Source organism: Armigeres subalbatus, chromosome 2 (genome assembly GCF_024139115.2).
Source record: "Armigeres subalbatus isolate Guangzhou_Male chromosome 2, GZ_Asu_2, whole genome shotgun sequence".
NCBI classification, from domain to species: Eukaryota; Metazoa; Arthropoda; class Insecta; order Diptera; family Culicidae; genus Armigeres; species Armigeres subalbatus.
In genome coordinates this window covers 330857761-330878348 of record NC_085140.1, presented here as the reverse complement: position 1 = coordinate 330878348, position 20588 = coordinate 330857761, and the positions used below count along the sequence as shown (strand labels likewise).

General features: G+C 41.5%; 1 protein-coding gene across 1 annotated transcript in view; it reads right to left on the bottom strand.

Moving 5' to 3' along the window:
- The window catches only part of LOC134212748 (uncharacterized), a 50579-nt gene extending 31112 nt beyond the window's left edge, over positions 1–19467 (bottom strand). Inside the window, exon 1 of the mRNA XM_062690869.1 lies at positions 19154–19467. Within this exon, the coding sequence (XP_062546853.1) occupies positions 19154–19180 (27 nt within the window). The 5' untranslated portion in view covers positions 19181–19467. The remainder of the gene's footprint in view (positions 1–19153) is intronic.
- Between the last annotated feature and the right edge of the window lie 1121 nt (positions 19468–20588).

Below are 20588 nucleotides of genomic sequence, written 5' to 3'. Positions count from 1 at the left end.
GTCTATGGAACTTCTTGATTACCGATGTATCTTCTGAGATTCTGACTGTCAAAATTCTGATTTCGAAATTTTAAAGCATTTTCATTTCTTCTTGAAAACCCAACTAAAAAAAGGTTCTTTTCCAGTTTAAATTTCAGGAATGAAACAGACAGATTCGATATCAACTAAATACATGTATCAAGTTTTTCATATCCGAGCTATAATCCTCGCCATTGGGGTTATTTTGGACGTTATTTAAAAAAATGCTCAATATGTTTCCTATAAACGCAAACAAACTCTTTTCGTTTCTCCAGATTTAAGAGGTTATAAACGACCGAAAATAAATGTAGCTTTGGTTCCCCTCATTTTTTCTCCTAAACATATTGGATAGTTCAAAACTGTCGAAACGTATGGATTATGGGTTGTTTGAATTTTTATTTGGCTTTTATCGAAGAACGACCAATGGACGCCAGCGGCAATCTGTAGTTTGTAACTTATCTTCTCCAGGTTTATAAAAAAGTATAGTATTTTTAAACTTTTAGCAAACCTAAAACATGTATGAAGCTTAAGCTTAAGAAATTCATGTTCCTCCACATGAAATTATTCAGGTTTTTTTCAAGAATCAGTTTTTAAAGGATTATATTAAAAATTGTTCAAGGGGAATTTGCATAATTTTATGTATATTTATCGAAATTATTTTGATTTATTAAAAACTTCAATCGCAAATTTATATTGAAAGATCCTTCTGGAATGCCTAATAGTAAGAAAACTTCTGTACAACTTTGTTCTGTAGATCCTCTATGGATTCTGAATGCTTCTGGATAAGGTACACCGGGGCAAGTGAAAATACGGGGTAAGAGGTACTATGGCTGTCGATGAATCGATGAACGTTTTTAATGGTAGGGGAGGTGGTTCGGTTGTGGGCACCGTTCAGTTGTGGGCACCCCCACGTATCTTTTGACAGAAAGCAGATACTGTTATTCTGTCATCTGTCATTCATTTGCTATCGAAACACGATGTTTTGTGCAGAATACCAAACTAGATAGACACTTCTACTTTGAACTATGAACGAATAATTTTTTTCTATATAAAAATCAACACGAACATTTTGTTTGACCTTTGTCAAAGTGTCATAAAATGGTGTGATTGAATTGAAAAAGTGAGTTCTAATGCGTATTCATACGGTAAATTTAGTCTATTTTGTGGTTCAATAAAAATTTCCATCAAAATTTTAGTACATTTTTTTTTCATCACTTTCCTGAAACGCTGCTAGATTCGGTTGTGGGCACCTTTATTGGTAAGGTTATGGGCACCCTCTTTTTATTAACAAATCGTTCAATATCACTAAAGCTTATAAAGAAACATAGCAACAAACTTATTATTATGCTGTTTTTATGCATTTGCTTCGAATTATTCAGTCATAATTTATAATAATAATAAGTATTATTATTTATTTGTATTTTAAGCGCATCTAACCATTGTATATGCGGTTTTTGGAACTAAGCGTTGACCGATTTATACGCAACAAGTTGCATTCGACGGGGAATTCAGTCATATTGTTGGTCTTTTAAAATTGGACCTTTCAGAAATTGCCTTCCGAAGTTGTTGACAAATTATCATTCATTTTCATAGGGACCCCTCATTGAGAAGAAAAACTCGAAATTAAAAAAAAAATTTGCCTGCGATGTATATAAATGAATGCAATATATGTAAATTGATGGAAAAAGTTTAATCCAACAACCGAACCACAACACTAAAATGTCCAAAAATTCAAAACTTGAATCGAAACCCTTTGTTGAGGCATTATAGCATTGTTATTGCTTGATCGTGACTTTCATCTACCTTGAAAAGCTATTACTTTTATTTTAATTCAATGGACTGCCAACAAAATAGTCGTTTCTAATTTTTTCATTTATGTGGAAAGTGATTATTTTGAGAATTTTTTCTATTCATTTCTTTATTTGTTAGGCACCCTGTGTTACTTAACCGCTACTGTGCCGATATCTACTGTGGTATTCTGCTGTACAGAATCCACACAGAATCTATTTTTAGATTGCCATTACCATTACCGTTGTTGTTGCCAGTCCATCTCATCGTAAGTCCATTGTGTCCGTTTGTCCAAAAGATATTTTAGTTACTATAGATAAAGATTGTCGCTGTCCTCGCTGTTCGGAACATCTTTTGCTGGGGAGGATAGGGGAGCTAAATGGTAAAGAAGGAAAATCCATACGGACAGCAGAACAAAGGGAACCGAAGCGACAATCTTTATCTGGTAACTAAAATATCTTTTGTTTGTCCATTTCGAGCATCCAATGATCGTTGCATTGTTCGGTTGCCATTTTTCCAGGTACGTTGGAGGAATACCTCCGAGAAGAACAAGTTGTCAGTCGTCTCGTCATCAGGCAGCCGTGACGATAAGGCGCGTCTCCCAATACGCTACCGTATGGGCTGCGCATCAGACGACTGACGAGGGTTTGGTGGAGGCACTGGGAATCGAACCCATGGCCATTCGCTTGTAAGGCGAACGTATAGCCAACTACGCTACGGGACCCCCCTTTTTGAGCAATTAAATAATTGTGAGACATCGAAAACGATTTAAAAGTTTTAATTTAAGCTAAAGTCTGCAATTTTCGCTTGCCCTTGAGTTTGGTAACATGTGGCAAGTGGGACATATTTGAACAATATTCTCGATAGAAAAATTTGAACTGTTTTTAGATTGTTGTCTAGTGAAAATAACTTCGACACTCATATATCATATGGATCTGAATCAGATGCAATTTATATCGTTAGTTTCGTTGTTAACAAGTATTGTGCAGGTAATTACCAAATGTGTATTTTACATTCTTAATTATCTTAATTATCTTCCACGTGAAGAAGAGCAATGGTTAAATAACTAGACGATATTTTTTCGTTTACAGTGTAAATAATATATTTATTCTACAAGAGGTCAACAGGTTTTGTTTGGTGTTATGTTATTTTCAAACCTCGAATCAGATTTTGTGCATTGTTAGTGATACAAATAATGCTACTCCACTTGTATCAAGCAATTTTCAAAGAACCATGAAATTCGGTAATTCGAAATTTGTAATTGACTGATGGCACTTTAAATTTGCATTTTTGACCGAAAAATATAATGTAATTGTATCGGTTTAAATAATGTTCGGAAAATCTGTTCAGTCAAATCTAAGTAATACAAACAGATGTTTTCATATTTTGAACAATTACTACCAGTTTCCAAATTTTGAACACCTCTAATAAAGGATTTAAATCATTGTAACATCCACTTTCTGGGGAACCACTTAAAAGTACGAATCGTGGCTTAATTATTTCCTTGCACGTCAATCTTTCTCTTCAAATCACCGAAATAGAAGCAGGATGTGTCACGGCACCCCATTTCCGACACCTGCAGGATATTTTGAACCATTGAGCTTTCTCGCGTGCCTCAATTCCTTCCGCCTCGCCACCCGACAACGGTGGCCTTGCGATAATGCACACGCTTGCTGATACCCTTAACCGTGTACCTACAATGTTGTCAAACCTCTAGAAGTACTGTCGATGGTGATTACGCAATCGTTCTAAGTGGCAGTTTACTACCATACCAAAGCAATAGCTGCTTACTAAATATAGCTCAATAGGTACTTTACCAAATTTGTTAGCAATGGGATGTTGTGTTGCGCGTTGCACATTCTTTAAGGATAATAAAATAGGTGAAATACTAATCGAAAAGATACCACAGATGATAATACACATTGGAATTTTCAGACTAATAAAATTTTTGAAAGTTGTACCAAAAAGGTTATCATTCCACTTCGAATACGAACTTTTTATAGGACGCTCAAAGGCCCATAGTGCAATATACACATCGACTCAGCTCGGCAATGTAAGCAAAATACCTATGTCTGTCTGTCCAAAAGTCTGTCTCAAACAAACGGTCCAGTTATGTTTAAAAAAAATACAAAAGAAAATGTGTAAGCATAAACCTAGAAACTAGTGCCAACATTGTACATGTTTTACGAAAAAATCCACTAAAAATCGAAGAAAAATCAGGTGGTATCTAAAAGTAGTTGAAATTGAGGTGAACCGGGAAATCGATGAAATCCATCCGTGTAAAAAGCGTACACCTATTTGGAGGTTTACTGTATTTCCGTCTTGGGTGATTACTGTTGGAGTGCACTCACTACACTAAAGAACATTTTTAAATGCCTAGCACTTTTCTAGCGAAACCAACACAAAACTCAACTTTCACTTTATCCTTCCCCATCAGACTTTGTTCGTTAGTTGTCCCCCCCCCTGTCGCATCCGGTTTTAGTTCTGGGCTTGAAACATTCACGCTCGGAGCTGCCAAAAATGTAGAACAAGAATTGGCACGCTCCAGCGGCGGCCTCCCCTCCCCATTTCCGAAAGCGCTAATTAATCGGTTCCTCTGTTGGAGTGTTGGATATCCCTCTTCCGCCCCCGAGGGACATGTTCAACACCCCTCTCTAGAGTCTGGCAGCTAGAACAATTTCAAAATGTTCTATTTTGGGAATGAGGCGCCGCCGGCGGCGTCGACCAAATTGCTCAGCAGCTTTCACTTATTGTTATCAGTGGGGTTCGCGCGGATCACACGCGACTCAAACCTTAGGATAATCCTTAGAGGCTAGGAGAAATATGTGGACAGCAGCGGGTGGCTGTTGCTGAATCGTTTGAAAGCGATTTCCATCGTGCACGCAATTTCCACCATTCCACCAGGTCTTATGTGCAGGCATTTTTTGTTGACAGTTTTCTCGCCTACGTGACCCAGTGATTCGCTTGCATGCACCATTTAAAATGGACGGGTAACGGAAAAATGCGACCCGGCAAGAAAGTTTGCATTTGCATAAATTGTTAGAGTAAAAGGGAATATTTGGACAACTTAATCGGAATTCAAATGAATTAGTCGTACCTCAAACAACAAATGAAAATTTCATTTCCAGTTCATGGTTGGGACATGGCCCCCTCATGTACCAAAATCCTTAGGTTCCAAAATCAACCTGTTTCGTACATTAAGGGGTCACCGAAAACTGTCGCCTCCAGGGCAAAGTTCGGCCCTGAAGGTATGTGTGTTATGTTTTTGCAGTTTTGTATCAAGCAGACCCCAGACGACAGGAAAAGTTTGACAAACTCTTTCAGTAAAGAGTAAATATTGATGGAAATAAGAAAAGTTTGATATTCTTTTCAATATTTTTTCTCATCTCCCCCGCAGTTTGCCCACAGGAGTCAACGACGGTTGAATGTGTGCGTTTTTTGTGGGCAATACCGGTATTTGATTCGTAAAATTGGAATTTTTCTTCAGCTACGGCCACGTTTGATGTGAAAAGTATTTTCAATATATCTCTTGCCTGAGGTCTACTTTAGCCAATCTACAAGGGCTTTGGGACAGTTCGTCGAATGACGTTTAGTCGAATGACACTTAGTCGAAAGGACATTTGGTCGAATTGACATTTAGTCAAAAGGATATTTAACCGAAAGTACATTTTTTAGTGAAATATTTATCCTCTATTCTATTTTTTGGCACAAAAACCAATAATATCAATGTTATTTTGCCAATACATCATCGTACAAAAGGACTTTTGGTCCAAGATGATATCTCGTCAAAATGACGTTTAGTCGAAGGGACATTTTGTCGAATGGAAATTGTTATCTTATTCTTTTCATTGATACTCTTTCCTTTAATCAATAATTATACAACAAATATTTCAGCATAAAATTCACTTCCAACCATAATTCGCAAATTCGCCGAAAAGTTAATTTTGACCAGATAGTCATATGACCTAATGCCTATTCGACGTAATGTCTTTCCGACCAAGTGTCATTTTACGAAACATCATTCGACTAATATACTTCTGTTCAGATAGCCAAGCAGCTATCAAAGCCCTCGCTTCGGCCAACTCAAGGTCGAAGTTAGTAATCGCATGTCGAACTCAAATTGAGGAACTGAATTCAGTTAATACGTTGCACCTTATATGGGTACCTGGCCATTCTTCCATAGCTGGAAACGAATTGGCTGATGAGTTAGCTCGCACTGGAGCATCACAAGACTTTTTTGGTCCTGAGCCAGCTATTCCAATATCTAAGTGTTGGGTGAAGCGTTTGATTAGCTCTTGGGCTTCCACTCAGCACAATCGGTATTGGAGTAGTTTGGATTCATGTCGACAAACAAAATTGTATATCCGAGAGCCATCTCCGGTAGTAGCAAACTATTTAGCTAATCTGTCTAAACAGAATTGCAGTGTTTTAGTCAAGGCCTTGACAGGTCACTGCCGACTAAACTATCACATGGCAAATATTCAACGTGTTGAATCTTTTGTCTGTGATGGTTGTGAATCCGATTATGGAACTTCTTATCATCTAATATGTAACTGTCCAGTTTATGCACAACTGCGTTTCCAAATATTTGGTACCGTCAACTGGGGGGAAGATGATCATTGAGGTGAAGATGATCATTTGATGTGTCAGTCAAAAGTGCCATTTTAATTTATGAAACGGTAGTCAACAATATTCTCCGTAATGTTACCGTTAGGTAGACATCCGAGTGTTTCGATTATAATCATGAAAATGTATTTTGTGGAAGAAAGAGAGAGATAGTCATAAATGACGCTATTTTCGTTTCAAATATTGACTTCGTCGAATTCTTTACGTAGTGAATTCAACATTCATACAAATAACCTAGTGTATTTTGACTACTAGGTCATAATGATTTTAGTAGAGCTGTCTTGATCAACTTCACCCCAAACCAGATTACTCAAAAAATGTTTGATAATTTAATTTATTTTAATAAATGGGAACTCATTTCAGAAAACTAAAGTTGTTGATTATTACAATGTATAGCAGTACATGTTTTGAAAATATTTGTTTCGATTTAAAATGTAAACAAACATTGTTATTGCATGTTTTGTCTTAAAAATGATCATCTTCCCCAGTTGACGGTAAACACTTATTAAGTGAAATTGACTACAGAAACCAGAACCTCCAAAGTATTCTGTTGTTCATAATCCGTTGTGGTAAGGAGCTATGATCTTTTGTACTTGTTTTATACGTTGTATACCCTCTTCAAGGTCCCTTTCCCAATTATCCCATTTTCTCCCATTCATATTCCTTTCCTTTTTATTCACTTCCTTTTCCGTCAGGTGCGTCGCGTGATGAGAAAGGCTGTGAAGGCGATGGCACAAATCTCCCGAATTGAGGTGAACGTACCCCTGGAGCCGACGTTCTGATACCTGATACCCAGCGTTACGGGTCAAGAATGAACGTCGAATTATCAACACAAATAGTTTATTTCTTAAAAACATATCAGCACTAAACAATTGCAAGGACACATGTTATGGTCATATTGCTCGTCGCGATTTTGTCACGTTTTCGAGCCGATTTTGTCACCCCAAAAAAAAATGAAAAATTTAGTCGTTCTATTCATTTTTGTAAATAATGCCGCAAACAACCATTATTTTCATGTTATAACTTTCATCGTGAATCATTATGAATTATTATTTCTGAGTACTTGTCGAGGATTTTTAAGTCTTTTCGACAAGAAATAACGGGTACCGTTCACGCATTTTACCTTTCCAAAGCATAAACTGATTCATATTTGTGAAACGAATTTAAAAATTTAAAAAAAAAACCTATTTGGTCACATTTCCTATTTTATCACCCCAAAATTCAAGGTTAATTAATTATATTCGTCTGGTAATCCGAAAAATTTGAAAACAATTAAACAATATCCGCATATTACACCGAATTATTATAACATCATATTCATGGAAGCAATTGAAGCAATAATGAAAGTGAATACAACTTGGTTTCATATATCTTGTGACCTGAGAATCATTTTCACCCTTTTGCTCCATTTTCCTACATTTACGGTACCGTATAATTTTTTACTGCGGGATGCAAATTTCTTGATATTATGCAAATCGGAAAAACGAAATTCGCCCTACAATAAAAAAATGAAAATAATAATTGGCTTCGAACAGTTCGGAAATGGCTTCCACGAAAATTCTCGGATCGGAAAAGAAACTTCTTTTCGTTGACCTTCTTAATGGTGGTACACCATCAAACAATACAAAAGCAATGCGGAACATGAACAATTAGCCCCAGTTTATGCCACGGCACAGTGGATGATTACAAGGCACTGTATAGTGTTAATTGCGAAATGGTGCTACACATTTATTAAGCCTTAATTAGAGACACATGCAGCATAGAGTTTCGATGTTATGTGAATAAGCTTTGGAAAGGAAAATAAGTTGTGCGAAGGTCAAAATCAATTTTCAATTCATTTGACATAAAGTTACTCACATTAATAATAAATTAATAACTTTATCATTATGTGCCATTATTTAGGCCGTTAAAAATATTTAATTAGCTTTTTGTCCTACTGGTCTCGCTAAGGTCAAGGGGACGGGGGGATAATAAAAAATGAATATTAAAATGAGAAAAATCAATAAACTCCTCGGATTTATTGAAGAGTGTTTTGAAAATCCTCAAAAAATTATCCGAATTTTATTTTGTTGCCCCCTCAAAATATTATTTTTGGAAAAAAAATCCGGGTGGGGGAGACAAAATGGATTTCAAATATTTGTATCGGCCTTATTGATATTATTCAAGAAATTTCATTTGACTAGTTTTGGATTATTATCAACACATTGAGTGAAAAAAATAATGGCATATATACTTTCTTAGTTATAAGTTAGAATATATTATGTTTCTTCTAACAATATCAATAACTAATTCTTCTTTGTTCTTTTAGTATGAAAACGTGTGCACAATGCAACCAAATAATATTCAGATAGCTGTGTATGACTTTTATGTTGGTTTTATTATAGTCTGTGATAAGGGCATCCGAAGTGGAAATCCATCTACACTGCTGTTATTTTTGGCTGGTTGCTGAACAACTGTTCCAGGTAACTAAGGCATCGACTCCAACCCCGCACGATATAGTTCTCTCTGTATGGTAGGTAAGTAGACGGCGATGGCAGCGGAAAAACTCTTCGAGTTCACCACGGCGTAATTTATACATGATGGCATTTTCCGATTTCGTTTCGTCGAGCACACTGCCACTCCAGATAGGAGAGGGTTGTTATGACTAAGCTGGCGCCGGAAAATGCCATTGCTATTGTTACGAAAGAGCAAGTATCTAAGGTCTATTACCCATCACATGCTCGTAATTCAATGAATACAACATTACTGTGGAATAACTTTAACTACGAAAAAAATATTTTTCCAAAACTTTGTATTGCACATAATATACATGGCGATCAGTAGATCAAAGACTTTTGAATCCTATCTACGCAAAGAAGAGCAATGTATGAAGGGCTGTGGGTCAAAAGATCATAAGGACAAAACGTCGAATGAACAAATTTCAAAAATCTTCAATGTATTCTACCTGACCGAGACAAAATATTGAATAACATGACTCCAAACTAAAATCAAGAATTTAAAGGTTCGGAAGCCTCCAGTTGAAAGACATGAAGGCCTTTTTTCCGAAAAGCTCAGTAGCTAGTAGCTACGTTGCAAGAAGCTTGAAAACCTGCTTTCAAAAGGCTTCTTCTGAAGCAACTCGTAAGCCTCCTTTCAAGAAGCTCGGAAGGCTCCTGCCAATAAGCTCGGAAACCTCCTGCTCGGAAGCCTCGTTTCAAGAGGCTCGAAAGCCTTATTTCAAAATGCTCGGATACCTCGTTTCAAGATTTCTTCGGAATACATCTTTCAAGGGGATTAGAAGCCTCTTTTTAAGAGACTCAGAAGCCTTTTTTTTCAAGAGGGTCGAAAGCTGCCTTTCAATATGCCTCCTTTCAAGAGACTCCGAAGTCCTTTTTCAAGAGGCTTGAATGCCTCTCTTCAAGAGGTTCGGAATTTTTCAAGAGGTTCGGAATCTTTAAAGAAGCTTGGAAGCCTCCTTTCAAGAGGCTCGGAAGCCTCTTCTCAAAAGGCTCGGAAGCCTCCTTTCAAAAGAAGACTTAAACTTTGTCCAAGAGGCTCGGAAGCCTTCTTTGAAGAGGCTCGGAAGCCTCTTCAAAAGGCTCGGAAGCCACCTTTCAAGAGGCTCGGAAGCCTCCTTTCAAGAGACTCGGAAGCCTCCTTTCAAGAGGCTCGGAAGCCTCCTGTCAAGAGGCTCGGAAGCCTCCTTTCAAGAGACTCGGAAGCCTCCTTTCAAGAGCTCAGAGCCTCCTTTCAAGAGGCTCAGAGCCTCCTTTCAAGAGGCTCGGAAGCCTCCTTTCAAGAGGCTCAGAAGCCTCCTTTCAAGAGGCTCAGGCCTCCTTTCAAGAGGCTCAGAAGCCTCCTTTCAAGAGGCCTGGAAGCCTCCTTTCAAGAGGCTCAGAAGCCTCCTTTCAAGAGGCTCGGAAGCCTCCTTTCAAGAGGCTCCAGAAGCCTCCTTTCAAGAGGCTCAGGAAGCCTCCTTCAAGAGGCTGGAAGCCTCCTTTCAAGAGGCTCAGAAGCCTCCTTTCAAGAGGCTCAGGAAGCCTCCTTTCAAGAGGCTCAGGCCTCCTTTCAAGAGGCTCAGAAGCCTCCTTTCAAGAGGCTCAGAAGCCTCCTTTCAAGAGGCTGGAAGCCTCCTTTCAAGAGGCTCAGGAAGCCTCCTTTCAAGAGGCTCAGAAGCCTCCTTTCAAGAGGCTCAGAGCCTCCTTTCAAGAGGCTCAGGAAGCCTCCTTTCAAGAGGCTCAGAAGCCTCCTTTCAAGAGGCTCAGAGCCTCCTTTCAAGAGGCTCGGAAGCCTCCTTTCAAGAGGCTCAGAAGCCTCCTTTCAAGAGGCTCAGGAAGCCTCCTTTCAAGAGGCTCAGGCCTCCTTTCAAGAGCTCAAGCCTCCTTTCAAGAGGCTCAGGAAGCCTCCTTTCAAGAGGCTCAAGCCTCCTTTCAAGAGGCTCAGAAGCCTCCTTTCAAGAGGCTCAGAAGCCTCCTTTCCAAGAGGCTCAAAGCCTCCTTTCAAGAGCTCAAGCCTCCTTTCAAGAGGCTCAGAAGCCTCCTTTCAAGAGGCTCAGAAGCCTCCTTTCAAGAGGCTCAAAGCCTCCTTTCAAGAGGCTGGAAGCCTCCTTTCAAGAGGCTCAGAAGCCTCCTTTCAAGAGGCTCAGAAGCCTCCTTTCAAGAGAGCTCAGAAGCCTCCTTTCAAGAGGCTCGGAAGCCTCCTTTCAAGAGGCTCAGAAGCCTCCTTTCAAGTGGCCTGGAAGCCTCCTTTCAAGAGACTCAGAAGCCTCCTTTCAAGAGGCTCAGGAAGCCTCCTTTCAAGAGGCTCAAGCCTCCTTTCAAGAGGCTCAGAAGCCTCCTTTCAAGAGGCTCAAGCCCCCTTTCAAGGCTCAAAGCCCCCTTTTCAAGAGGCTCGGAAGCCTTCTTTCAAGAGGCTCGGAAGCCTTCTTTCAAGAGGCTCGGAAGCCTTCTTTCAAGAGGCTCGGAAGCCTCCCTTCGAGAGGCTCGGAAGCCCCCTTTCAAGAGGCTCGGAAGCCTCCATTCAAGATGCTTGGAAGCCTCCTTTCAAGTGGCTTGGAAGCCTCCTTTCAAGAGGCTCGGAAGCCTCCTTTCAAGAGGTTTGGAAGCCTCCTTTCAAGAGGTTTGGAAGCCTCCTTTCAAGAGGTTTGGAAGCCTCCCTTTCAAGAGGCTTGGAAGCCTCCCTGACAAGAGGCTCGGAAGCCTCCTTTCAAGAGGCTCGGAAGCCTCCCTTTCAAGAGGCTCGGAAGCCTCCCTTACAAGAGGCTCGGAAGCCTCCCTTTCAAGAGGCTCGGAAGTCTCCTTTCAGGAGGCTCGGAAGCCTTCTTTCAAGAGGCTCGGAATCCTTCCTTTCAAGAGGCTCGGAAGCCTCCCTTTCAAGAGGCTCGGAAGCCTCCCTTTCAAGAGGCTCGGAAGCCTCCCTTTCAAGAGGCTCGGAAGCCTCCCTTTCAAGAGGCTCGGAAGCCTCCCTTTCAAGAGGCTCGGAAGCCTCCCTTTCAAGAGGCTCGGAAGCCTCCTTTCAGGAGGCTCGGAAGCCTCCTTTCAAGAGGCTCGGAAGCCTCCCTTTCAAGAGGCTCGGAAGCCTCCCTTTCAAGAGGCTCGGAAGCCTCCCTTTCAAGAGGCTCGGAAGCCTCCCTTTCAAGAGGCTCGGAAGCCTCCTTTCAAGAGGCCCGGAAGCCTCCTTTCAAGAGGCTCAAGCCTCCTTTCAAGAGGCTCGGAAGCCTCCTTTCAAGAGGCTCAAGCCTCCTTTCAAGAGGCTCAGAAGCCTCCTTTCAAGAGGCTGGAAGCCTCCTTTCAAGAGGCTCAGGAAGCCTCCTTTCAAGAGGCCTGGAAGCCTCCTTTCAAGAGGCTCAGAAGCCTCCTTTCAAGAGGCTCAGGAAGCCTCCTTTCAAGAGGCTGGAAGCCTCCTTTCAAGAGGCTCAGAGCCTCCTTTCAAGAGCCTCGGAAGCCTCCTTTCAAGAGGCTCGGAAGCCTCCTTTCAAGAGGCTCGGAAGCCTCCTTTCAAGAGGCTCGGAAGCCTCCTTTCAAGAGGCTCAGGAAGCCTCCTTTCAAGAGGCTCAGGCCTCCTTCAAGAGGCTCAGAGCCTCCTTTCAAGAGGCTCAGAAGCCTCCTTTCAAGAGGCTCAGAGCCTCCTTTCAAGAGGCTCAGAGCCTCCTTTCAAGAGGCTCTGGAAGCCTCCTTTCAAGAGGCTCAGAAGCCTCCTTTCAAGAGGCTGGAAGCCTCCTTTCAAGAGGCTCAGGAAGCCTCCTTTCAAGAGGCTCGGAAGCCTCCTTTCAAGAGGCTCAGAAGCCTCCTTTCAAGAGGCCTGGAAGCCTCCTTTCAAGAGGCTCAGAAGCCTCCTTTCAAGAGGCCTCAAGCCTCCTTTCAAGAGGCTCAGAGCCTCCTTTCAAGAGGCTCGGAAGCCTCCTTTCAAGAGGAACGGAAGCCTCCTTTCAAGAGGCTCGGAAGCCTCCTTTCAAGAGGCTCGGAAGCCTCCTTTCAAGAGGCTCGGAAGCCTCCTTTCAAAAGGCTTGGAAGCATGCTTCCAAGAGGCTCGGAAACCTCCTTCCAAAACGCTTGGAAGCCTCCTTTCGAGAGGCTCGGAATTCTCAATGATCCATATATCTAATGAAATACGCTTTTTTTTATTTACAGCGAAAATAAAATAGGGGTACCTCAATGAAAGCATAAGTTTGAAGGGGTACCTCGCAAGGAAAAGGTTGAGAACCGCTGATTTAAATTAATAAGGTGCAGCACTCATTTCAGTCACAACGATGGCTTTTCCGGCATACCCCAAGTCTCTTCGGCATACGCAATATTTTAGTCATTCTCTCAACATCTTACTCTCATTCTCTCTCTCGGGACAGTAGGAAATGCGATGTAAACAAAAATATGCACGTTCCACGACAACTTGATGCCAGATGGTATTATTCATGATATTTTTTATATCTTTGAGAAGATATATTCACTCATCAAAATTCCTTCCAAACACTTGAAAAAATATTTATTTCACTTCTTGAAATCGAGATAATTATAAATAATATGACAGCGTCAACGTATTAGACAGTTTTCCTATTAACGATGAAGGATTATTTTCATACTAAAATAAGGCTCCTGACCTTTTGGCAGCACGGTACGGCTTGAAGTTCTTGGGCCGAGGTGATTTTTTGTTCGGTTTCAGAATACGTTTTTAAATGTATTATAATATGTTTATATAAGTTCTAGTGATACGCACAAATAGAAAAGATTGAAGTGCATGAGTTTAGCATTATTGTGTGGTTATTAACAGCTTCAAGCAATGGTTGTATCCAGCACTGTGGCGATTTTCAGGTAGGTGTTTATTTGATGATACCATTTTGTAAAAGTGGAAAGAATCACTCCGGCTCAGTGGTGTTGCAACGAAGAGTGAGAATTTGAAATTTACATTTTTATTTTCTATAATAGGAGACAATTTTTAAATTATCAAACATAAACCTACGGCTTCCAAACAGTATAAATAATAAGTTTTATGTGCAGTGAGCCGGGAATTGCGTCCATAGGATGGTTTCTAAGAGGATTTCTCTTTGTGATTAATACAGTTATGGTACCAAAACTGGTCGATCGATACATAAATGTACCTTTGTTATTTTTTATTCATTATCCTGTTTCTAATTTGAAACTGGCACGGCAAATGCTGGGTAAAGCGTACCATTGGTACTTCGCGTACCTGAAGGAATAAAATAGACCCCACCTCGCGGTCCTTAGCCTCTTACCCAGCAACTCCTATCCCAACTCCTATCGTATGCTGACAGGAAAGGGGGGGTTTGCCCGTTTGCCCCTCTCCGGAGGTGCAAATCTTACTGAGCGTCTGTTCTCCATGTCAGGATCGGCTCACAACAGCGTCTGTTCTTCATGTTAGGGGTGGCTGATCATCGTCCGAGTGCCAGCCAGGGACTCCAAATGAAACTGTGCCTCACGGTCAACCGGGAATAAGGAGGAATGGTCCCCTGGAAATTTAGGGGGTTTGGTGTCAGGCCCTGCGAGCCAGCCTTTAAAAAAACATAAGCAACGAACAATCAACAAGAGAGTACGGACCGGAACCATCGGCGAAGACCATTGCGACGAAAAGGGACTAGCGATTGGAAACTCGGTTCGTGGAACTGCAAATCTCTCAACTTCATCGGGAGCACACGCATACTCGCCGATGTGCTCAAGGACCGTGGATTCGGCATCGTAGCGCTGCAGGAGGTTTGTTGGAAGGGATCAATGGTGTGAACGTTTAGAGGTAACCACACCATCTATCAGAGCTGGGGCAACACACACACGAGTTAGGAACAGCTTCCATAGTGATGGGCGATATGCAGAGGCGCGTGATCGGGTGGTGGCCGATCAATGAGAGAATGTGCAGGAGGATCAAACGTCGGTTCTTCAACTTCAGCATAATCAACGTCCATAGCCCACACTCCGGAAGCACTGATGATGATAGCGACGCATTCTACACGCAGCTGGAACGTGAGTACGACAGCTGCCCAAGCCACGACGTTAAAATCATCATAGGATATTTGAACGCTCAGGTTGGCCAAGAGGTTGAGTTTAGACCGACTATTGGAAAGTTCAACGCTCACCGGCTGACGAACGAAAACGGCCTACGACTGATTGATTTCACCGCCTCCAAGAATATGGCCATTCGCAGCACCTACTTCCAACACAGCCTCCCGTATCGGTACACCTGGAGATCATCACTGCAGACAGAATCGCAAATCGACCACGTTCTGATTGATGGACGGCACTTCTCCGACATTATCGACGTCAGGACATATCGTGGCGCTAACATCGACTCTGACCACTATCTGGTGATGGTTAAACTGCGCCCAAAACTATCCGTCATCAACAATGTTCGGTACCGACGAACACCGCGGTACGACCTAGAGCGACTGAAGCAACCTGATGTCGCCACTGCATACGCGCCGCATCTCGAGGCAGCGTTGCCGGAAGAGGGTGAGCTCGCTGGGGCCCCTCTTGAGGACTGCTGGAATACAGTCAAAGCAGCCATTAACGACGCAGCGGAGAACAACGTCGGGTATATGGAACGAAGTCGACGGATTGGTTGGTTCGACGAAGAGTGCAGACAGATTCTGGAGGAAAAGGACGCAGCGCGGGCGGTCGCACTGCAGCAAGGTACCCGGCAGAACGTGGAACGTTATAGACGGAAGCGTAGACAGTAGACCCGCCTTTTTCAGGAGAAGAAACGCCGCCTGGAAGAAGCGGAGTGCGAGGAGATGGAACAGCTGTGCCGTTCTCAAGAAACACGCAAGTTCTACCAGAAGCTCAACACATCCCGCTTCGTGCTGCGATAAGGATGGGAGCATCTTGACGGACGAACGTGCGGTGATCGAAAGGTGGAAGCAGCACTATGAGGAACGTTTAAATGGCGCTGAGAGTACAGGCAGTGAAAGTCAAGGCAGCGGAGGAGACCAATAAAGCAACTGGTAAGGATGGTATCGGAGCTGAGCTCATCAAGATGGGCCCGGAAAAGCTAGCCACTTGCCTGAACAAATTGATAGTCAGAATCTAGGAAACTGAACAGCTACCGGAGGAGTGGAAGGAAGGGGTTATATGCCCCATCTACAAGAAAGGCGACAAGCTGGAGTGTGAGAACTTTCGAGCCATCACCCGCCTACAAAGTGATATCCCAGATCATCTTCCGTTTAATCTTATTAGTTTTCGAGAAAACAGGGCGGGATCATGTGTCCCCAGGGGTCACGTGTGTCCAGTTTCCCCTAAAGGAATTATTTTCTAGATTTCTCAATTGAAATCAGAGCACATTTCTTGCCTTTCTAGTCCAGATCTGGCATCGGCTCACTACGCTTCTACTATGTTGGAGATGCTGAAGAAGGAAGAAGTCGATTTTGTCGAAAAATGCCAAAATCCACCAAACTGCCCTAAACTGCGTCCTATCGAAAGATACTGGAAGAAATATCAATAGGGGCCATCCACAAAGTACGTCACGCTCCTAGGGGGGAGGGGGTGGGGTTCAGAGCAGCGTGACGATTCATACAAAAAAATAGAAGTTTTATACAAAAAGTGTGACGAAGGGGGGAGGGGGTTGTAAATCGTCAAAATTTGCGTTACGTACTTTATGGATCTTCCCATATCAAAATATGCTATGGATAAGAACAAGCCAATAGCACATGATCTTCTTCTTCTTATTGGCGTTACATCCCCCAGTGGGACAGTGCCGCCTCGCAGCTTAGTGTTCATTTAGCACTTCCACAGTTATTAACTGCGAGGTTTCTAAGCCAAGTTACCATTTTTGCATTCGTATATCATGAGGCTAACACGATGATACTTTTATGCCTAGGGAAATCGAGCCACCCTCAGCATGGTCTTGCTTTGTAGTCGCACGTCTTACCGCACGGCTAAGGAGGGCCCCAATAGCACATGATATTAATGATATTGATTACTTCTTATAAATAAATTGTTGTCTGATTTTTTATCTCTTATATCAATCATGTCCATATCTCATTTTGCTAGATTATCAAGATTCGATAATATTGAGCTATTTTCGTCTTCTCGGGACAACGCACCACGCGTCCGCTTCCTTTCTAGGTGTGGAAAGTGCGTGGAGGCGTGTATGTGTAGAGTCGTTGTTTAGTATCGCGATGGAATTCGCAAAATCATTACATGTTATGAAAATTGTGGGCATTTTCAGTATTCCTGAATTCCTGCATGTATTTTAAAGGTATTTTTACCTACCCTGTAAGCCAGGGTGGTCTTGGTTCTAGTGGAAAGTAGAATTGAAATAGCAACTATACGAATTTATTGTATATCCCAAGTAACAATTTTCATGCTTGTTAGATTTATTTAATTCTTATAGCGGATTTATGACAACAGTCACCATGGCTAGTTGCTCAGATTTATTGGCGATCTTATTGCTATCAATAAACCTCTAATAAATCTGTTCGAAAAGCTTTAAACGTCAAATGCCGACTGGTCTTGTTAGCAGCTCTACGGTTGTAACGAAGAGCATAATAAGTCCAATTTTCAAAGCTTGATCAAAGCCATAATTTTGGGTCGTAATGTGGTCAAATGAACAACCCCAATAAGAATATTTACATTGCAAAGGGTTTATAACGGTGTTTAATAAGAGCAACATTTTTCAGATCGAAATCTATGATAGCCATATTGGAAATGGAGAACCATCTTCAAGTCAGTGAAATTTATCACTGGAATTTATGATTAGACGGTGTTTTCGCCGCAAAAGAACGTTTTTGGTAAAGGATATAAAAAACAATCATATCTAAGTGTAATATCAATTAGTTTAGTGAAGATTTACGTTATTGATATTATAATAATTATAAATTCATTGCCCAAAACTATATTATTTTGCGGGCGCGTAGTGCTTAATCTCATTTTTGCACTAGCTTTCACCATGAAATCGAGCGCGCACCTCATTTCCATGAAAGTACATTGGAGAAAAAACTTAAAAAAGTATTATTTTGTAGTCATCCTTATCATGATTTTCATCAACACTTTATTTTGTTATTATTTGTTTGCAAGATTTTGTTTCTCTTTTTTCAAAGCAAATTTTTGGCAGCTGCCGCAGCCAAATTCCCTTTTTTGCGGGCGGCTTGAAACGGATTTTTATATACTCTTATAAGAGGTTTATAGTGGTAATCTAGAGAGGGCCACTTGGACATATCTTACTCTTATAGTGGTCATCAGAAGGTAATCCTGTAGTAATGGGTTTTATTGTCAGTTCTTGTAATTCGATCTTGAAAACCATTTCTAGAGCGGAATAAAACTTGAAATGTTACTTGGGATCACAATGCTTTTTGCCTTTACATTATTGTTCGTTTTACAGCTAGGTGTAACATGTTTTGGGCTGATGATATCTCGCATTTCGATAATTTGATAACAACAACATGGTTGCATCATAAGTTTATGAGTTAATAAATTATAAGATTGTTAATATTGAAAGAAACACTTATCAATTATGCTTTTATAACTATGATCAGAATAAACCGAGATAAATCCAATATCAATTATAATAGTCAATTGATTGATTAGAATCAACCCACTGTACACGTTATATATCCTGTTTTTATTAACCTTCGTTCCGGAATAATTTTATCGATTGTCGTTCAAGCTAGCAATAGTTCGAAGTATCTACATCAAACTGATTGCCTGTTCTGTCGCCAGCCACACTGCAAACCCAGTTTGGCCCAAGCAAGGGTTAAATGGTAAACGAAAATAATTTTGGCCCTTAGCCATCTCGCTCCTAATAGGCTGTTGCCTGCATTCATGAGCCCCAGCGACAGAGTGGCAAATCAACAAATTGAAAAGTTTTTCATCGAACCCCTGTGAGCGATTCAACAGCTTAACCGCAGTAAACAGTTTGATAAATTTGAGGAAAAAAAACTACCTGTGAGAGCAAATGATTAATTGCGAAAAGATTCTCCAGGTCGAAGCGCAACTATTAGTAGGTATACCCATTCCCGTATCAGCAGGTTGGTCGTTCGGTAAGGTGGGTTTTGCAACTGCAAGGGGGACAGCCGTGTAGCGATGATAAGTAGAGGGGTGGAAGACGACATGGGAAAACAATGTAAAAAGGTGAGTGAAATATACACGTTCGTATGAGGAGGTCGATATCTCTCAAGGAGGCTATATAGATGTCTACATTATGATATCACCACCTTTGAGTGTCCTTCTTAGGTACACTTTGTACTGACTCTGTGTCACTTTTTTTTTTTCATTACCCACTCCCCATTCTAGGCCCTGGTATTTACCTCGATGTTAATTGATTTAGTCCACATTCATAATCCTCTTTCATATATGATGGGGGTGAGAAGAAAATTTAGTCCACTTTTCTTTCAGGATCAGCACTTCCGCTGGCTGGAACTATTCTCGCAGTATCATGGAATATTCACCAAGGTTTCTATTTCGGATAGTTTCTTGATTGTGGAGATTTTCTGCCTCTGGGTAGCCGCTGGGTTCACTTGTAAAATCCAATAGGAAAAAAAAATGGAAGGAGTTCCACTATGCAGCGCCTGAATGTTTGCTACCTTTACGATACACGACAGAGTACATCCTCGGCACGAAAGTTACTGGCAACGGGTCCTTTCGTTTGCCGATTTGTACACACAGGACTCGCAATAGTTGTGGTGGTGATACATGTTTTGTTGGTGTTTCGGATACAGAGAAAAGTACGTCTTTACTATAAGAGTATAGAATTAGACTGCGCGTTTTTATTATATTCCGTGTTGCCAGATTGACATAGTTGAATCCAAGAATATGTAATGCAAGGTGATAATCGGTAATATTATAACATCTCCCTTCAAATAAAATTAAATAAAAACAAGTCAACACATTTGATAATCTTTAAACCAGTCTGGTTGCCGAATATTACGTCTCGGACGGTCGTGCTTCGTCGATGTTGTTGCCGTCTCTGGTGTAGGTTTGACAATATCGTTACTGGTAGCCGCGCTAGTATCAGACTCCTCGGCTTGCTGCTTTACCTCTGGTTCCGGTGTAGCCGAGCGTTCCATAAATTCCTGTGATCGTCCGGCAACGCTCCTAATACCCGCCGGCTTAATCATGACGTTGTCTCTTCGATATTTTTGTCCTTGCACATCAACAACAGTGGAACGATCATTGAAAGTACTATGAACGGTGCCTTCACTCCAGGTGCTATCCGATGTTTTCTTCTTCACGAATACTGGCTGCCCGACTTCCAAAGTCGGCAGGTTCCTAACTGTACGATCGTAGTAGTATTTTGCATGTCGTCGATTTTGTTTGATCTGCTCCTTCACTCCTTCCTGTATTTTTGGGTTGAATTTACCATCTGCCATAGGGACATTGAACCGCGTACGCCGGCTAAACATTCGCTGAGCTGGAGAGCTTCCGCAGCTATTTGGTATGTTCCGCCATTGTAGAAGTGACTGCCAAAAATCACTTTTTGTCTCCAAAGATTTCTTTAACAGTCTTTTCACAATCTTCACGGCGGACTCCGCTTTACCATTCCCTTGTGGGTGATAAGGGGCCGACATGGTGTGGTTGAATTCCCATCTTTCAGCGAATCTGTGAAATTCCTCACAATCAAACTGCGGACCACCATCCGTCGTTACGTACATTGGTGTACCATACCGCGCAAAGTTCTGTCGACATTTTTCAATGACGATACCTGCAGTTGCCCCCCGTTTCAGCTCGTCAACTTCAATGAAA